The sequence below is a fragment of the Scomber scombrus genome, chromosome 23 (assembly GCF_963691925.1).
Source record: "Scomber scombrus chromosome 23, fScoSco1.1, whole genome shotgun sequence".
NCBI classification, from domain to species: domain Eukaryota; kingdom Metazoa; phylum Chordata; class Actinopteri; order Scombriformes; family Scombridae; genus Scomber; species Scomber scombrus.
The window spans coordinates 13,251,913-13,272,204 of NC_084992.1; the positions used below are offsets into that span (position 1 = coordinate 13,251,913).

Sequence of the window (20,292 nt, forward strand, 5' to 3'; positions counted from 1 at the left end):
AATGCATGCATGTACACAAATGAAATTAAAACCTTGATTGCCCTGGTTTATCGAGGGCACTGAAAGGCAGAAGGCCTGGTTAACCGTAATTGGGATGTTGTTAAAATAAGTGGTTGTGCTGCAGTGGCTGTTTATGCAGGTCCATGCCTTAGAGCACAAGCACTTTGTCACACCCAGTAGCTTTCAAATTATGATAGATGTGGCACAGACACTGTTGTTAAATTAAAGCATGAAATTTAGCATTACTCTTAATGAGCTGCCCATGCAATTAATTAACTCCAGAAGTTCACGTTTGGTCAATTGTCAATAACAGAAGGGGCAGAAAGACAGCATTCACCAGTTTAAGGGAACATGTGGCATTGTTAAAATGAAGGAAATAGTCAGTTTTATTTGCATGTTTTAGTTGTCTATTTTAACACTTGTTATATCTGTCGTTGTTTCTAAAAGAGAGTAAAGAAAAGAGAAAAACCTTTTTAAGAGAGTACACCAGATATTTAGTATTGCTCTTTTTATAAAATTGGAGGACTCTCAAGGCATTAAAGAAAAAAAGATTGCTCCAAATCGATGCAGTACAGGCTGAACTATCCTGACTTTAGTATGGGTTGAGCTCCAAAAACCGTGGACCCTACACTACACATAATGCAAACTAATGTAATTGTTTCATTAGACCCTCTCTGCCTTGTAAATGCCCATATGGCCAAACGCCCCAGATTGTCATTGAGCTTGTTCTCTAAACTTAAGCCCCTACTGTGTGTTTCTGCAGAATGTATTGCATCTCTTAAGTTTCCATTTAATTTCACTTTTTAAAGTGGTGCAGCATCTCTGATGTGAAGTAGTTAGTGAAACTTAATGTACTATATTTGCATGCCTTCTATTAAGTTTGGAGAAGACTTGGTCCTTCTAATATTTCCTATAAGCCATTTTGAAAAGGACAGTCAGTTTATTTTCCAACTGAATATCTGTCTCCCTCACCCATTTGTGATTCAACAAAGTCTCAAGTTGCTGGTCCCTTCCTGTAAACAACTGATAGCACATGGAGATTTTGCAGAGCCCACAGCAGGGGTGGCCATCTGAAATAGCAGGAGTTTTCCGTTGGTCCAATAGACCTGTGGGCTGGCATTGAATACATGTATGTCTGGTGAGGTCATGCAATCATCACATCTCATCTAGTCTTTGTCATTCCGCCAACTTTATGGCCAGAGAATTGAGCAGTGAGCAGAGTATCTGTGGGCTGGTTGTGTTGAAACAGACTGTGTCAACTTTACAGAGATTTTTTTTTGGTTGTCACTGCAGGCCAAAATTCTAATCTGTGTACTGAAGATCACTGATATTGTTGTCATTATTGTCCTACTTTGTTAGCACTGTATCAGCTGAAGATAAATGTTCAATCCATATATATAAACTGTGTATAACAAACTGTATAGGTGGGGAAGCTCATCATGTAAATGTTCTTGAATTGGTGTTCATGGAGGGATAGAGATCTGTTATGTATGGTATCAAACAACACAGCAGGCCAGTTTAAGATCTTTAGGGGGCTGACCTGTTACAAACCCAAATGCCTGACAGAATGATGTGTCGATACTGGTTGTGATAGCAGCAAGTTTAGTTTTGGTGAGATATAATGTTTCTGTTTTCTCATTTCTTGCTGTTTGTTACCTATATTACCAACACATTCTCATCTCAACTTGTCACATATGGTTGGTCACTTTTTAATGCACTGGGTGTCATTTTTAATGTGCAGTATCATGGCAGTTCATGTATCTTTTGTGCCTGCACCAACTGTTACAAATATTGATGTTTTAACGAAATGTTTTAAAGCTTAAGGTCTGGTTAGGTTAGACACAAAAAACACTTGGTTAGACTTAAGGGAAGCTCATGGTTTGGGTTAAAATGATCACTTGAAATGTGGTGTGGGTTACTTTCTTAAAGTTAGACAACTTTCGTCCTCATGGTAGTTGCGGTTTAAAAAAAATGCTGTTTGCTCGCGGTTCGAAACATGACGCTTGCAGTTGGAAATGGGAATCAAACAGTGGTCTCCTGCAGCTAAGCCCACTTTTTTGCCATATAACTATCTGGCCATCCACCCAACTCATTTCCTCCTAATAAGGAAATTTGCCACATTATATGAAAGTCATTGGTATCACGGCTTATCTTTCAGACTACCCTGCACGTTCATAAATGATGCTAAAGGGCACCTTGTATGTCGTTATGAGACACTGATGGGTGTGACAAAACTGTGGTAATTGAGGCTCTGGGAATGGAATAGTTGAGTCAGAGAATATGTAACCATCCAAAACATCAAATCTAGCCACCAAAATATGAGCTGCAATTATGTTTCATTTCTCTGCATGGAACAAACCATGAACCATGATTAACAATGAACACTGGAGGCTAGTGGAGTGTTATGTGTTCCTGGGTCAGCCTGCCTGACTGATCAGTGGCCTGAGCCAGTCTTTCAACATTTAGGCTGTTTGTTTCTGGGTGGTAAACTTGTATGAAAGCTATACTCGGCATTGTGTTCTTTCTGGGTTACAAACAGGCGTTAATTAAAAAAAAAAAAAATAATCTTCCTGAATCCAGTATCATGTATTGGACTGTCACCATGATTGTGGCTTGGATGAGTCAATGTGTTAAGTATTATAAATGTCAAAAACATTTCCTTAAATTTGGAAAACTATGCCCAATAGGGTGCAGAGACTGTGGTGAAATAAAATACATTCAAATCCAGTAGGTTTACAAATCACACACTCCTTATACTAAAGTAATCATGATAATATATGAGAGACAATAACAAATGTATAGAAGATTACATGAGATGGAATAAATTGCAGTTATTAGAATGTTACATGCCATGACTAATATCAAAAGGTGAATAAAAAATTGGTAAAACCCAAATGAAAGAACGCAAAGTGTTTTGTTGTATATGAATTAGAATCCCCGTTTTAAACAGCCGTTATCAATGTTTATAGATTATTTCTATTCCTGCTGTGTCTCATTTACAACTCCTGCTGTGACAACCTGAAGCTCCTAGTGAGATCAACAGCGTTGATCTTATTTAATCAAATGTAATATAATCTAATTTAGCAACTGTGACAAAGCGTAATTACTATCTTACATGTTTTTCTTTTAGTTAGGCAAATTATAACAAGTCTACTGATTTAGTATGGTGTCGCTTGTTTAAACTGCCTCTTGCCAGCTTCACGATATTAAAGTGTGACTTTTTGCATTAATTATGTGCTAATGCAATGTATAACATAAATTTCAGCCTACAAACCATATATAGACAGCTTCTGCAAAGTGGCATTCACCAGATGTTGTATCTACAGTCCAGCTAAAGACTTGCCAAGTCTTGATTTAAACAGTTCCATAAAATTGTATGTATTTCTTGTGATAATACATACAGAACAAACATAGTATAATTACACAAACAATTTGATCCCAGCTGCAGGAAGACCCACCTTCTTCAGCACCCTCATAGACATTCAGATCTGTATTTACTGTAAGTTTGTGGTTGCATGAATTTAGCTGTGATGGTTCTGATCTACTAACCTGTTACCTCAAGCATTTTCTGCATGGAAATAGGGTTGAGGATTTTAGTGACCCATTTAATATGTATTTTGAGGAGTGGGGATGGTATGGAATACATTTGAAAATTATTGAAATGAATCACTTCCAGCGATTTTCAGTACACACCAAAACACCTATAATTAAGAGTGATATTTAATACCCAGGGAAAGCATGTTTTAACTTCTCACCATGGGAAATACATGTCTGCTGTGTTGTTCAACGTGCCGAGACAGAAAATTGGATCATAATAGGGTGTAAATCTTCCATTAGTAAATAACAATCTTTCAAATGTCATATTATGTAATGACGTTATGGAAAGCAAAATCATACTTATGTAAGGGAAAAAATGCCGCTTTATTGCTTTCAGCTTCTCACATGTGTGTAAATATATTGGGGCACAGACGTTACAGTTTTGTGTCCTGTTTAGTGCTTCTTTTTCACAAAGGATAACTTTTAAAGTGAGCTTGAGAGGCGTGAAAACAGATGTTTCAGTTTCACTCTCCAAGTCTCAAAGCTTCTGATTGTTGTCTCAGTTCTTCTTATTCACTTGTAGTGTTGGAACTCTAATTATCACCTTAAATGTTAAAGTAGATTTCCTAACACATTTCAGTGTTGGAGACATTTTTTTTACACCTTTGAGGAGGAAAAGTGTAAAATACTATTTAGAGCCAACTTGCTCCACACCTACGTTGGATCCTTTACATTCGGTTATATAATGTACTGTGTATTATGGGAAAGGTCTCTTTGGGCATGTCAAAGAATAAGGCCACTGATTTGTTTACTCTGTGGTAGCTCACAGTACAATTTGCCTGAAAAGCTGATTGCATCTTTGTAGTCTCAAGTAGTACACATAACTGTAAAGTAGAATTTAAAAGAAAAACAGCATTATAAAAAAAGAAGAAAGAAATAGGGGGTATTTTGTTTGACTTTTGTTTTCATTTTCCTTATAGATTTTTTTTGTATCACCTTTTCAAGGTCTTATGCTGCTCCTTGACTAAAAATGTAAAATAATGTACATGAAAATACAAGCAATTATAATTTTACAGTGTAGTTGCATCAAAATGTAATTATATGAAAGACTTGAAAGATGTTTTTAAACACAGATTAAACCTGTAAATTGTATTTCAATACCTTTAAAGCCTCATAATTTTATATTCAAATCCCTTTTTCAGACTTTTGAAAAACCCTTAGAAACCAGTCATTGTCCCTTAGTGCCTATCATATCTTCCACATGCCTCAACCTTCACCTATTTCGAGATGAAAATAGCAGCAGTAATAACGTAACATCTTGAGAGATGGAAGGGAGAATGCAGCTTTAAATGATCTGCCAGAGGCTATTTGCCTCATTGCCCTCAGTGATGGCTCTAAAAACTAAATTGGCTTCAAGTTTAGCTTGTTTTGTTTCCCATATTTCGCATATAAATTGAGGCATCTTTTGAGGGAGAGCGGCTCTTTCGCTCTGTAGTATTATTATTATTTTTCCTAGGTAATTTATGTGGGAAAGAGGTCTCTGCTGTGCATTCACCTTCCCTCTTCATGTTGTTTCACAGAAGTGAAGTATAATAAGATAAAAGTATATATATATATACTGTATATATATATATATATATTTATATAAAAAATATATATTATGCACTGACTCTCAGCTCTACATAGTGGATTCCAAGGCCGAAATATGATAAGCTGTCAGAAAATTGAATTTCAATCATGCTCATAGTAAAAACATTTTAAAACATACACCATTTTATTTGGACTTGCATTTGTGGTTTGCCATGTGGAAAATGAAGGTAAACTGAAAAATGGCCTACTTTGACCATGTCTTCTTTTAAAATGGCTCTAGATGGATGAACTGGCATTGGGTATTCGGACTGCCCGCAAACTCTCAACTCAATTACCAAGTGAAAGGAATTGCACTGACCTAATCTCAATATAATCATGATGCTCTATTTAAACTGATCTGAGTGCCGTAAATGGAATTTTTAAATAGTTTTCCTAATATTAACTACACTATTGAAATTTGATTCCACAATTGCACTCGAGGTCTGATTAGCTGACCGTTCGAATTGTGGGACCACCAAAAGTAAAGCTTCCATCATCACTGCACTTTTATACTTTTACTGTAAGAGAGAAATTGAAAACACTGCAGAACTTTCTCCAACACCAAGACATAAATCACAGTGCCTCGCTCTCACCTTATTTTATACAGTAGGTGTGCTCATATTAGATGCACCCCCTGAAAAACTGTGGTAAGACAAGGCAATTGTTCCTTAAATGAAAATAGGCTTTTTCTTATTGCATAATAAATGTACAGTAAATACAGTTATAACAATGCAGATTGAAAGTATAAAGGTGTGGCAAAATGGGGCCATAAATTAGATGTGAAATTCAAACTGCATACAGTATATGCATAGCCAGGTGGATTTAAAATAGTTTCACAAACAGTTTCATTTTATACAATATATACTAAACTTCTTGATGTGTATTTTATTTGTTATTTTAACACATCAGTAAATCGCTGCTGTGTAAAAGTGGTGAGGGATTTCTTTCACTTTTCTGTCTAACCTAAACTTTCTACTAAGGTTTTTTGCATATAGGTGTCTGTTCTGCAACGTTACATCTTAAAGTTTGATGGAAGGCATTTAAAATAAATTAAAGGACCAGTGTGAAGGACAACTAGTGGTGATGTTACAAATTGCAACCAACTGAATACCCCTCCCCCTCCTTTTCCAAGCTTGTAAGAAAACCTATGGTGGCTACGAAATTCACGAAGAATGCAAAAGTCCCTCTCTAGAGCCAGTGATTAGTTTGTCCGTTCTGGGCTACACATGTTAGGGTAATGAAAACACAACAATTCTTATTTCCATGTGAATATACACTGATTACAACATACTGATGAATGTTATATTCCATTCCTGCCAGTTTATCTCCCCCACTGGTCCTTTAATACTGATCCATCCATATATCTGCTCAAAATCACATACAGTATAATCCAAGCACACACACATAAATGCTCTTCTAGTTGAAGTCATATTGATTCACTATAAAATTGCTGCTTTGTGAACTAGTGAAAACAGCAGCAGAATGAGACAGGAAACAGCCACAAACAAGCATAATAAAATATTTTGTGGCATGACTAGCTCTGCATTTTTGTGAGTTAGACTCAGACAGGAAAAAAACCCACCTCATCAGCAGCATCCAAGTTTAGTCAAGGGAATGCCCTTTTCCAGGTGTGTTAAAAAAAGATGCACACTGCGGTTTTTACTATAAGGACTATAATGTAGAATAGTGTAGGTGTTTGCTTTCTGTTTGGTTGGTTAGTGTGTGATTATACAGTATACTGTGAATAAAGAGACCCTGAGAGTCACCTATAGAATTAGTATCGTCACCACTACAGCTGTAAACTGTAGCAAGGGTGCAGTTGCAGCTGTAACCTGCACCAAAGACGCTTCAGCGAGGTGCAGACCTGTTGACACAACGGCTTAAAGCTGGATCTGCAGATTAAAGGACAGACAGGCATTAGACGAACCTGCTGCCTTTACAAACAGGTCAGATGATTGACTATTGATTCTAGGTGGGGGGGCTATTAGTTGTCCTCACCTAACATTATGTGTGATTGTGTTAAGACAGTCAGTAATGTGAATATGTAATTCTGTATATACACACGGCATAAATATCAATTTGACAGGGGATTTCTTGATTTCGCTACTTGTAATATTTGGCATTCACATATTAGTGATAGTTACTCTTCTTTACACTCAAGGCTTGTGGAGCTAAAGTAATTCACTTACTATCATCTAAATGCTTGGAGACAATTTGGTGTATTTTAGCTATGTATTTCAAACAATAAATCCTGACCTGTTGGCAACTGAAATACTATTATCAATACCACTGAAAGGTCATTTTTATATAGAAATGACAAAATATAATAAATCTATTATATATCATCAGCTAAAGCTAACTACAGCATACCTTGTTATGCCGTGTTGACACTGTTGTTGAAATACATTGTGCTTACTTACTGTGACCCGCTGTGTCTCTGTTGGCTATCAAGACGAACAGTCTCGGTCAAAAGTTTGCTACTAAACAATTAACCAAGTCAGTTTATATTGCTGAGTCGCCAAACGCAAAGATGCCAGCTGAGTGCACACACTGTTACCTGTAAACCAATTAGCTAGTGTTGATGTTGCTGCAGTTCGCAGTGTCACCCTCAGTGAACTCCACCCACGCCGTCACATACTGTAGCGGTGTAGTGGGAGAGGGGTTTAATTGCTCTCCTTTTCCCTCTGTTGACTGAATCTTAGTGGACTGAGAAATAAATATACTCATCTTTTTTTTTCCTCCATAGCTTTAGTGAGTACTGGTTGGTGTCTGTGCCCGATCTGTAATGACTTGTATTGTTAAAGGGTAATTCCTGTTTATTCCAATTTGGGTTATAGTTTTGGTGATTACACTTTAACTGAGAATTGCTAAAACAAATTTAAAGCACCTAATATCACAAGTATTCAGGCAGTCATAACAGAAAAAAAGAAGGAAAAAAAAGAGAAGAAGAAAAAACTTGGTGGTTAAGGTTGTTTAAAACCTGACCTGGTTTGAATCCGGCTTGGACTTTTATTGAGTTAACAAGAAGCAAGCTAAAGGACTATTTGTATAAACCTATACATAAATCTGATACATACATTTAAAAAGGTGTGGCAGATTTGTTTTGAGGAGGAAACATAAGTCATTGGTAGAATTATTATCCCAGCTGTCTCACAGTTTATAGATTGAATTCCTGGCTCAACTTTGCATGTAGCAGCATGCACGCATAGCCTTCTTTCCACTGAGGTATTATATATATATATATATATATATATATATATATATATATATATATATATATATATATATATATATATATATATATATATATATATATATATATATATATATATATATTATATGCACATTCAGATTTGGTTTTACCTCTAAACCACTGCATTTGACTGAACATTTACTTTTTTGGCCAGAATAGAAAAAGATTTAGCTAATCTGACGAAACAGTGGTCTGATTTCTACCTGGATCATCGTCTTACTGCTCGTAATTTTTTTGTGTAGGTGAAGTTTTAGCTTCAGAATTCAGCAGATTTCTGAGGGAACTGAGCCTGCAGTCCAATTCAGTGAAGCTTGAAATACTGCCTGAGGGGCAAAGCAGTTGCATCTAAGATATTTATTTTCTATCTAAGTACCTTCAGGCCCCAGAACACCTACCAAAGATTGACACAGTGGTACCAACCTATTATGGCTGGTGTCAGAGCCGCATTGTCAGATGGTGACAGCTCGAACCTGAGGGACAGAGAGAGATGCAGTGTGAAATTCAGGACCCGAATAGGGGGATCAGTGTTGTCATTTTTGATCTGTTGCTTATCATAGCCTTCTAACTAATGTCAATTATTAGAGGTTTTAATCGGTGAACCCACCAAGTGTCATCGTCTTTCATATCATTTGTATCCACCGTTCAGTGTCCCCCTTGCTGTACGTCATCATCCGTCATATTCGCAGCGTGTATTAGTGGTGATTCATATGCACACTGTGATTCCCACCCACTCTCTCGCACTCACTTTTTATTTCTTTTTATCCCTCTGTGTTCCCCTTTCCTCTGTCTTTGTCTTTGTTCTTCTGACTGTTTCTTAGACTTACATTTCCATCGCTGTCAGTCTCTCCTCCTCAAAGTCTTCATCGCCACCTTTTCAGCAGATATCGCTCGCGTGTGCCACATTGTGCTCATTTGCTAAGGATAGCCAGGGACAGTTTGTGTATATGCGCCTGTTTGACCTTTCTGCTGTGTCCCATTTATGTAACGCAGACGGCAGAATGTGAAGTGTCTGTCTCTGAGACAGACAGCTAATCAACCTGCACCTCCGTCCGCATGTGGGGCTCGGCATTTCTAATCTCTCCTTACTTTTTTTCTTTTTTCTTACATTTTCTGTGTTGCCTTGCCTGCTTTTGTTTTTCTCACAAGCTGCCACATGGAGGCGAGCATCCAAGGTCAGATCGCAGTGCCCCCACACACAAATAGCCTGGCTTTTTTTTTTTTTTTTGTGCAGTGCTGGCGTGTCAGCAAAAGTGGGCAGGGATGGATGGCTTTGCCTTGAGGGTAAGAGAGAGGGTGATAGAGAAGGGGAAGAGAGGTACAGACATACAGGGGTACTCTCTTATGGGACGCATTTGATTGCTTTTTCACTACGTTACCCCTTTTCCCTTCCCCCCCTTCCTCTGCTCACTATACTTCTGTCTATCAAGTGCCATCTGTTTCTGGGCTCAGATGAGGATGTTTGTTGTTGCTCAAACACCTGCTTTACAAACTTAATGAATCTAGTGGCTCCTATAAGGAACAATAAAACCATTGTCGAGAGGGAATTTTCGTTTATTTATTTTATTATTCATTTATTTAGTATGGCAGTCTATTTGGCACACATCACATTGTTATGTTTGGTGTTATATTGTGCTTTTATGGGTTCCGGTTGAACAATACTAATTGAATTAATTAATTATCTAAAAAGAAAAAGACGATAGTTTAATGTTAAAATTCAGAACAAAAGCACCTAGTTTGAATTTCTACTTTAAATTCCATGCTGTGGTTATATAAGGTCTCCTTAAGGCGTGGGTGTCCTGCTAACATGTTGCAGTGGACTGAGGGCATTGAGTGTCCTTGATGAGGTCAAGGCCATCTGTGAAGAAACCTTTTACTAATTCTTAGCTCTTCATGTATCCTGAAGAGAGGAAAAACAGGAAGGAGTCTACAGCACATGCTAGCTGCTTTGTGACGCTGTATTGACGTAAGCAAGGCAACATGTTCACAATAAAAATGCCAGCATGCTGACAGTTAGGTTTAATGCCTGTGTCAAGAAGATGTATATATGTACCAAATTTACTACTAATCCATCCATAGTTGTCAATACATCATTACCTCCAATCCATAAATAATGCCTATTCATCAAGTAGATATTGAGATACTTTACCTGCTGGTGGTGCAGCTATGGAAACAGTCAGGGATCACCTAAATCAGGAATCATCCTCTACAAAAAAATGCATGGCAGTCCATCCGATATTTGTGGTAATATTTCAGTCTGGACCAAAGTGGTTGGCCAACAGACTGACATTTATCCACTGGCATGGACAGACAGTAAATGGATTGAGAATAAAGTAATAGAATACAAATAAAACATCCTAGTAGGAACCTTGCCGTACAGTGTCAAATTTCTTGGAGGGACAATGGGTTTAGTCATGGTGAGACATTTAATTCTGCTCCGAGCCGTGCTGCTTACTCTGCAGTCAGAAAAGATGCTTCTGTTATTTCACCATGCCAGTATATGAGGCGCGTGGGGGGAAGGGGCTTCCCTGTCTAAACATACAGTAGACATGAAAGGATAAATGCCTAAATGAAAGTCTCCAAGATGAGAAGCGTTTAATACAATCCGCAAACAAGTCCATGAGCAAAAAGAACTCGGCAGCCAATCACTTACCTCTCTCCCACTATCCCCCTCTCTCTGATGTTCATCATTTTCTTGTCTTTTATCTTGCTTTTCTCATACAGCTTTTGATCCCCCTCCGTACTTCCCAGCCCACGTCTACTTACGCTGCAGCCATTTTTTTTCCCCCTCCACCCTGCACATCTATCTCACTCACTCTATCTCTCTCTCTCTCTCTGATTGTGGTTGTCTGGGCATCCTCTGGTCTTTTATAACAGTCAGTGTAACGGTTCAAATGTCAAGGAAAAAAAATCCCTGGCTGTCTTTCCCCCCTGTCAGGTTCACCATCAGGGTCTTTGATCAGTTTGTTACTAGAGCTAGTGATCGTGCCTCTACTCTCTAGCACTATCCCCAGCAAGTACATTAGTGATGGTCTCTGCTAATTGCTAACTCCTTTAGATGCCTCTTTGCCTTGGTAGAAGAGCTGTGGGTGGCAGGGTAGCTGGTAGCTCCTTGTCACTCTTCTATCCCAGTAGGTAGCCATTGAGCTTTTACAGAATCTCACTGTTCAATAATTCAGCTTCGTAAAGCACCTACCTGAGTACTTGACTTTTACTATCTTCACTGAGAAGTACCTTTGAGGCTGATATTGATATTGTGAGGCTGATATTGATATTTCAGACTTAAAAAATACAATATCCATTAAATAATATTTAGCTATTTGAAAGCCACATTAACTTATTTTTGGCTTTAAACACAATATTGACATGTTATCACCTTATAAAGTTGTATTAAAACATTAGCATTCATGTTTCCAGACATCTGGTGCATGCAAGTCCAATATGCACCCTCCTTTAAGCTCGCCACAATCACCCGAGGGACATATTTAGTCCTTTATCAGCTACATGCTCCACTGTGTTCACAAGCTAGTTTGTAGCTTGATGCTGGGCAGGTAGCATAGTCAGTTAATTGGAGCGTTTTCTGTAAAAGACAGCTGCCTGCTGCTGCTGGAAACCATAACTGTGAAGTTGCAGGCCATGAAACCAAAACCAGAAAAGCTGAACGCCCTGTAGAAGTGAGGGGAGCTGTGTAGTCAGGTAATAATTCTCTGTTGGTTTGTCACTATCAGCAATCTCTTTCATGTTACACATAATCATTGGATCCATCCATATTAAAATGTTAATTAGCAGCTTTAACATAATATAAATGAATATGGATCTTTTAAATTTGATCTGCTGAAAATGCAGCAAGCGTGACATTTTATAGCTGAAAGATAAACTCTAACTTTTCTAAATAACCTCACAGATATCTTTGGCATTTCTTTTCTGTAGTGTCTTGTTTTATTATGGGAAATCTTATAAAGGGGCATCAATATCTGCACACACGCCAATGCTGATATATCTGTGATATGTAAATATTGGACAATAATATTTGCCGTGCTGTCGTATTCAGTAATATTTAATCACAGGCAAAGAAGGCAAAGAAATAATAAAAAGAAATGTTCTAAGAACCATAGCGGATTAACATTGTGTACCAGTTTTACCAATGTGTACATCATTTATTTTCTCTTACAGGTATACTTATACCCTGTGCCCATTCAATCAAGTCACACAAAAGAGCACTGCAGGAATAGAGGTCTCATTAGGGTAAGTACCTCAATCACCTTCTCTTTTGTCTCCACAGTTAAAATCCTAATAAACAGTGACCACCCTGGGTATGCCAGGGACAGTGGAAATATACCAACCACAGCAGAGTAAAAAGCATGGACTAGATGGTAACATTTTAACATTTGCAATTTGAGGGACACTTTTTTTTTCAAAGACCTTCACAGCATTGTGAGTGCATTGTGTGCTGTGACATTTAGAGCTGAGTACACTGACACCTCTAATTTGAAGCCACGAAGAATGTATTTTTCTAAATCAGCTTTAGGAATCCAATGTAGGTTGTGTTGTCCTGTTTTTTGTCACACAATGAAGACAGAAAAGTAATTTGGTTCATATTTATACCAATTAGATAAATTCACATGACAGCATTCTTCATTTCGAAAGTACCGTATCCAAATCCCACCAGTGCGCTCCTATGAAAGCTCTTTAATCATTGTTACAGTGCTCATATGAAGTTACCCTAAGACCAATATTTTTGCTATTGATTTTTTTTATTGTTATACAATCTCTGTTAGGCTCTATATGACCTTTAATCAATCGCTAACAGATCTCTATTATAGTTTTAATACCTTTTGATCAATGACAAACAGGGGGCGAGTTTCATATACTGCTGGGGTTGTATTTCCTCAGCCTCCAAGGGTTTCAATTTCATCTAAAGGATTACGCTCTGGCCTTTTACCATCCCTGTGGGATTGGCTGTGTCGACTGCTGGACATTGATGTGTATCAAAATGCCTGTGTGCTATGAAAGATGCCACTCAGTACCCACACAAACGCACCTTTTAGATGTGACAAGACACTTTCATTCTTTCTTCCCCAGGAGTGTTGGTACACTGATTGGTAGTGAAATTTCTCTAAGGCATCAGCAAATAAACTACATTCAGTGTAACAATTTAGTTTCTTGGTCAAATATATTATTTTTATTTTTTTTCCACCGACTGAGTTTGAAACAACAGCTGTTGTGCCAAGTCTTGCATGTATAATCACATTTTTCCACTTTCCCATCATTGTAGAATCTCTGTCAAACAGATAAAGAAAAAAACTTTCATACATCATACTGATGCTTTCCTTGTTTTTTAATTTTCTTCTCTATGAATTTTAGATTTGAGGTGATAATTATGGGATGTCGCCAGGCTGTCCTTTTCCACTCTCTCATTAGCCTTAACCATCAGTCATCCAACACGTTTATAGGGTGCAATTACTGAAATGCTATTCCATTGACATTGACACCTCTCTGGAAAAAAACAGGGGGAAAAAAAGCTTTTATGATTTGCTGCAACTCCTCCCAAAAGAGGAGGACTCAATTACAGTGCTATTTTGGTTGTAGCGGGCGCATAGGCTAACGACTTGTTTTGCGAATAGACAATATAAAGGCCTAAATGACCACGGGAAATTTGCGACAAAGTGTCAAAACATTTTACTCTCCTTTGAGATGTTATGCCATTAGGCTTGACTTATCTTCTTTGGCAGTTGAAGTGAGACGTTACAGATAATTTTATTAGCAATTATCCTTTGCTGCACATATAGTTTTGCTCTCAGATGGCAAATTAATTGGAATCTAAAGCAAGGATGTGTTCTTCTTGCACTGCCACCTCCCACACTACCCACTCACTTTTGGAGCGGAAACTGCAATGCTTCACCATGTTTGTAACGCAAGGAAAGAGGAAGAACAGAATGCTAACTGTGAGTAATGTGACCCCAGCGCTTCTGCCTGCCTGTCACTCATGATGGTATGGAAGGGCAGAAAGACCAAACAGAACCAGTGGTCAGACGCGTCTCTGACTCATGGGAGTTGGTCACTACGTCTGGAACAAGATCGCTGCCAAACAGAACTAGAAGGAAAGATTTAAAATATTTCACATATCTATATTGAAATGTTGTAGATATCACTGATGTTTTTGAATACAAGAGAAAAAGAGGATAGGAGCCAGAAGGAAGTTTTTTACTTGACCAAGTTAATGTAAAATTAATGCTAGTTTGATATATCCTGTTATACTCCATTAAAAACACCAACAACTTGTTTTGATTCTCTGCATGTAGGCAGGCAGAGCTGTGCTATATGATGTACTACAGTGTTTCCAGGGAGTGTGTAGTGAAGGTATATGCTGAATGGTTTTGGGGAAGGGGGAAGGGGAGATACATGAATCATAGCTAGCACGCTGGGAATAAAGTTCATTTTTTATCCAGACAGACCATCAGTCAGCCCTTGCAGGATATGGCTGTGCCTCCTGATATCAATCTGCATGGAGGCATCCTCTTTCTCCCAAGAGGGGGTGAGGGTGGGGAGGAGGAGTGCTTTGATTTAAACGGCAGCATTTATCACACCTGCTCCAGCATCCTAAAGGACAACCATGTGAGAAAGCGAAGAGGGGGGGAGAGAGAAGGAGAAACAGCATTAACATGTGTGGCTTGTCAATGAAAGTGTGAATGTGGAAATGTGACTACTGTGGTGATCACATTGCTAATACTTGCTTGGACCATTTCGACTAATTTGGATTAGTTATGTTTCATTTTTGCAGTATTAAATGGACGGTGTTGCTGCTGCATTTTGACTACAGCTCAGTTTGGGAAGTGTGTCAAGGCTCATAAAAATTAAAATTGTTCCCTGAGCCCTAACCTTCCTTCATGCTTGGTTTTGCAGCATGGTTGGCGTTAGGCCATTAACTATACAAATGTTCTTAAGGAACAGTAAATCAGCCTAGGAACACTTTCTTTTGTAGCTGCTTGCACTTATATTGTGGCCACACACGTAGCCATAAAGATTTTATAAGGCACTGCAGTCATACTGTATGCTCCCAATTATCTGTAAATGTAGATATTATACAACTCATATTCACCCTTGAATTCCAATGTCTCCGTTTTCCATTTAGGTTTTCCGCCTCTCGGTCTCAGCAGCTCAACCGCTTCCTGAAATGGCTATTGTAACAATAACATCAGCCATGATAATGATAATAGAGTAGAAGAAAATGCTCGCATTGCGACAAACACCATCCCACTGTGACAGCGTCGTCCATCTTCATAATGTTCCCCTACCCTTCTCCACTCAAGGCAGACATGCTGGGTACAATGACAGGACAGCAAACACAGGGTTTACAAAATGCTGTCCACCTGAAAAGACAAACAAATACATATATATGTATATGTAAATTAGTGATATGCAGTAGCATACACCACTTCACTATCGTGTGCTTGGTTTGAATAACATGAAAGCACTGACTTTATGCTGAGCTTGTTGAAGATATACATGGAAAAAGACAAATACATCTGATTGACAAGAGCCATGAAACTGTTAACACAGTAGTTGGTAAACGCTTCAAGTAAAGGCGTGGACTGTCCATCCACATCAAGGTGTAATTATCAGTCTTTACAGCTTGAGCACTTGGTGTGGATGTTAGTGTGCACACAGACTATCAGTGGGCTTTTCATATAGTTTCATAGTCACCAGCATGTCACATTTACTTCCCACAAGCCTTTGTGGTATTGATATACTAACAAGCTGGTAGTTCCGAGTCTGAAAAGTGATACTGAGGCAAAAGTGCCTCGAAACTGCACCGACATCTCTCTAAGGGCAGCAAGGGCTGACTCCACTGGCTCCAAAAAAGAAGTCTGATGATTCATATAGCAACTTTTTGGCTTCTTTGTACATATGCACTGTGCATTGCCTTATGTTGCCTCAAGAAGACTTGAAGGAATAAATTGACCTTTTGGTAAATATTCCTACTTGTTTTTGTAGCATAGTGTACCACCAATTGACTCCTGATTTCACAGAAAAAACAGTTGATCTCTCATTCACCAAGAAATAGTCACAGATTGTACCGTTTCTGGGGAAACAGCTTGTCTGAACAGAGCAAGACTAGCTGCTTCTCCCCACTTCCAGTAATTATGTTAAACTAAGCTAATCGCCTCCTGCCTGTAGCTTCTTAGTTAATGCACGGACATGACAGTAGTATGGATCTCCTCAGCTAACTTGAAAAGACTGTTAATCTTAGCATCTTATCATGTCGTAGCTGTCCAAGAGCAAGTTTTACTCTTGCCAAGTGAGGCGTCTCATAGTTGGGTAGAGAGAAGTGACAGTTGACTCCATGTGTATCAGAGTAGTGTCTGTGATAACGTGACAGAGTCTGATAGATATAGCCAATGCACTCTAATGAATAATATGGAATCTCACAAGTCTACTGTTGGTCTATTAATGCTTCACCTTCACATTTGTAGATCTGGTTGTGTGGTGTTAGAGAGTGTCAATGGGTCAAAATCCAGGTAAAGAAAATACAGGCATAAACTTGTGGTGAATAGCTGGGAAGGAAAGGCAAAGACTTTGACAGCCTTTCTTTTGGGTTTTCAAAAATGAAAATAAAACAATAACACCATAACAGTAAATCGCAGGGACATAATTGAATGCAGGAACATAATGCTGCTGTTGGGAAAGTGATGGCAAAGCACAAAACAGAGTAAAATGTATTTTCAAATTCTCATAGGCAGAAACATGGAGTGTGCAGTCGACTACAAACAAGAAACAGTCTCAGACTAAACACTAAAATCAAGTATATTACACAACACACCAGAAGCAGCTCTTTCCAGTTAATAGTGAGCTCCCAATATGTAACCTCATTTTAATGTCTTTCAAATGAATCTAATGGCTTAAATAAATGCAGCACCACACTCGGTTTGATCCATTTAAGTTTTAAAACACGAGTCCCCAGGAAGTACATTGTCAACATGGAGTAATTAGCGTCGTGTTCAAGCCATTTCCTGCTTACAACCACAAACAACTGTAAAAAACAACTCTTTAAAGTATGCTTTCACAACAGCGCCTGGCCGTAATAACCTTTTTGCCATGAGCAGAAGTGCATTTAAAATATTTATGTAGACCCTTTCAGAGTTAGCTCAGGATAAACACATGGAAATAGCTCCAGTGTAATGATACAGAACGGACGAGGATCCAGACAAGAAGTTTGAACTTAAAAACCTTCCTTTTTGTAAGCCAAATATTTATCAGAAATAATAATCTTTTAAGATTAAAATGTAGGAAAAATGTGGATAGATGTAAACAAATAGATTAAACGTGAATGTATAGACCTACAAAAAATTTAAGAATAAAGGCGTCACAGTGTTAAAATGAAGCATATATTTCTTTACACTGAGCAGGGTAGGATGATTTAAATGGTAGCTGTGGAGGAGGAAGGGATCAGTTGAAGGGTCATCCAATGAGTTTTTGTTTTGGGACTCCAGGGAAATCAGGTGGCCACGCAGTTGGGGTCAGAGGGGTCGTGTGTGTCGCCCCACAAAGTTCAAGGAGCTAGGCCTTCTATTGTGTCGGGGTCAAACTGCTTTGCACTCATCATCATTGAGAGCACAGGAGGAGAGGGAAAAAGGCAGTGCTGAAATTGTGCAGGGCCCAGCGAGCAGCTTGCTTGTTCACCCTTCAACCTTGGAAACACACTGTGTTTGACAGTCAAAGCTTGGCATTAGCCCAACATCCAAAGTTGAAAACAGGATAGACAAAAACAGAAACTCCTAGACACCAACACTCTGGTTATGACTCAGATTGTACACTTTTAAAGCAGGAAAATATAACCGAGGGTGGTTATAAATGTCTTGATGGAAGAATATTATGATTGAAGGAAATGCATAAACTGTGGAGATAGGCGCAGAAAGTGCTGCTGTGTTACAGAGTCAAGGGAAAAAAGAGAAAATGTGTTGTGAAACTTTAAAAAAAAAAAAAAAAGAAAAAAAAAAAAAAAAAAGGCTGTTAGTGTTGTCAGTTACTCCTGCAGGTTCATATCACTCAGTATTCAAACCCACAGGTCTTCCTTGAACTGCTTTATTGAACAGTAGATTTTTCAAACAGAAAACAGTGGAGAAGTGAGGTAGCCTAGCAACATTGAAACCACAGTGAATGTGTATGCCCACTGTGAAGGAGCCAGGCAGTTGAAATGACAGCGCAGAGCAACCCCAGAGAGAGTGGGATGTGCTGGCCACCGTGAAAAATACAAATAGGTTGGCTGTTTGTAGCGGTATACTGTAGACATACGCATGTTGTTTACAGATTTGCCTTTTTTGAGCTACATGCAGGCATAGCATAAAAAAAGTTTTCTCACATCTATTGCCAGGCTCACTTTAGAACCAGCATTAGTGACCCTGTATTGTTTTGCCACTATGCAGTTCTTGTAACGCTCTAAATAAAAGATCCCCAGAATGTAACAGAGAAAATCCCCAGGTGGTGCGAGGACAAGGTGCAGCGGTGTGAATGCCTCCAGGCTGTCAAAGTCCTTTGAGAGGCCTTAGCTTGAATGATCCAGCTGAGCAAATGTATTGGCACAGACCCAAAGGAGACTCTTCTCTGTGGCCATGGTAATATGGAAATATGCTCATTTGATCAATAAGAGTCAATTTCTCATGAGGGTGGCTGAAATTCCCACTGTCTTTTTAAAAGTATTGAAAATAATTAAGTAATAATGGAAAATATATCACCCCGCTTCCCCTTTTAAGATTAATTAATGTTCACTTGCAGCTTCCCTCAGTGGCTGCACATTTAAACGGGAGAAAAGTACTGTAGCTTCTACTGTAGTATTACTGTAGCTCAATAGGTGGCCATTTTATTGCACAGCAATCACGAGGGAGCTGTAAGATTATTACTGTAAAACTGCTTGAGCACAAGCAGGTTACAAATGAGCGTGGAACAACAACCCGAGATTGAATCTGGGAATGACACACTTCAACACCTCTTGATAAAATAGCCTCTCTCAGGGGTGTCAGTTATGGGGCTAAAAATGCAATTTGGATATTTTCTGGCATTTGGACAATGTTGATGTTTGACAATGTTTTTCAGCTTTCACTAATTCTGTGTGATGTGTGAGTCAGTGTTGGGTGAATAGTGAGAACGGGGACGTAGGAGCACAACAGAACTCAGAGTGACAGAACATCTTGGTAACACTAAATGGTGATCCACAGGCATGCTAATTAATTGCATACAATGTATAATGCAGCATTTGTTTGTGTAATGTTGGTTACAGAAGGATTGAGCTGATGTGTCTTGAACCTACTGAACCACCATATTATCTAGTTACCTTTGGTTAAAAATAAAGATTAAATCACTAAAATGTCTTTGTAGTCATATCTAAAATACTTTATTTGTTTACTACTTTAAAAGGCTAACTGTAGCACTAAGTACATGTCATCTTTATTGCTAAGTATGTAAGGCTGTAGGGAGCCATGATGTCACTTCAGGGCTAGCGGCTGCTCCACTAGCTTCTGTCACTCAATGCTTTCTCTGATTGACATTTATTTAATTGTTTTTTTCTGAAAAAGTGAAATATTAGATAAATGCTGTAAGAAGATAAATTTACATCTACGTTTTTAGCATACAAAAAGCTAAAGCTCTCATGTAAATCAAGCAGCATGCTAACAGCTTGAGTAGTGTCTCTTTTATATCCATACATCCAGCAACGCTCTCTCTTGATGTCATTTTTCCAACATTTTAGCTGTAATCTCTTCTGTCTTATACAGCAGCCTTCACTGTCCAGCTTCTACCTCAGACATGTCTGAACTAGCGGTGGCCACTTGACTCGCCCATGTACCCGATTGTGCTAATTCTGTCAAGCAAGTGACATTTAA

The 20,292-nt window shown here is 38.5% G+C and overlaps 1 protein-coding gene across 1 annotated transcript in view; it reads left to right on the forward strand.

Moving 5' to 3' along the window:
* LOC134005730 (glucosidase 2 subunit beta-like) overlaps positions 1–20,292 on the forward strand; it is a 131,655-nt gene that overhangs the window by 100,491 nt on the left and 10,872 nt on the right. Inside the window, exon 13 of the mRNA XM_062444720.1 lies at positions 12,590–12,661. Coding sequence (XP_062300704.1) covers positions 12,590–12,661 — 72 coding nt within the window. The remainder of the gene's footprint in view (positions 1–12,589; positions 12,662–20,292) is intronic.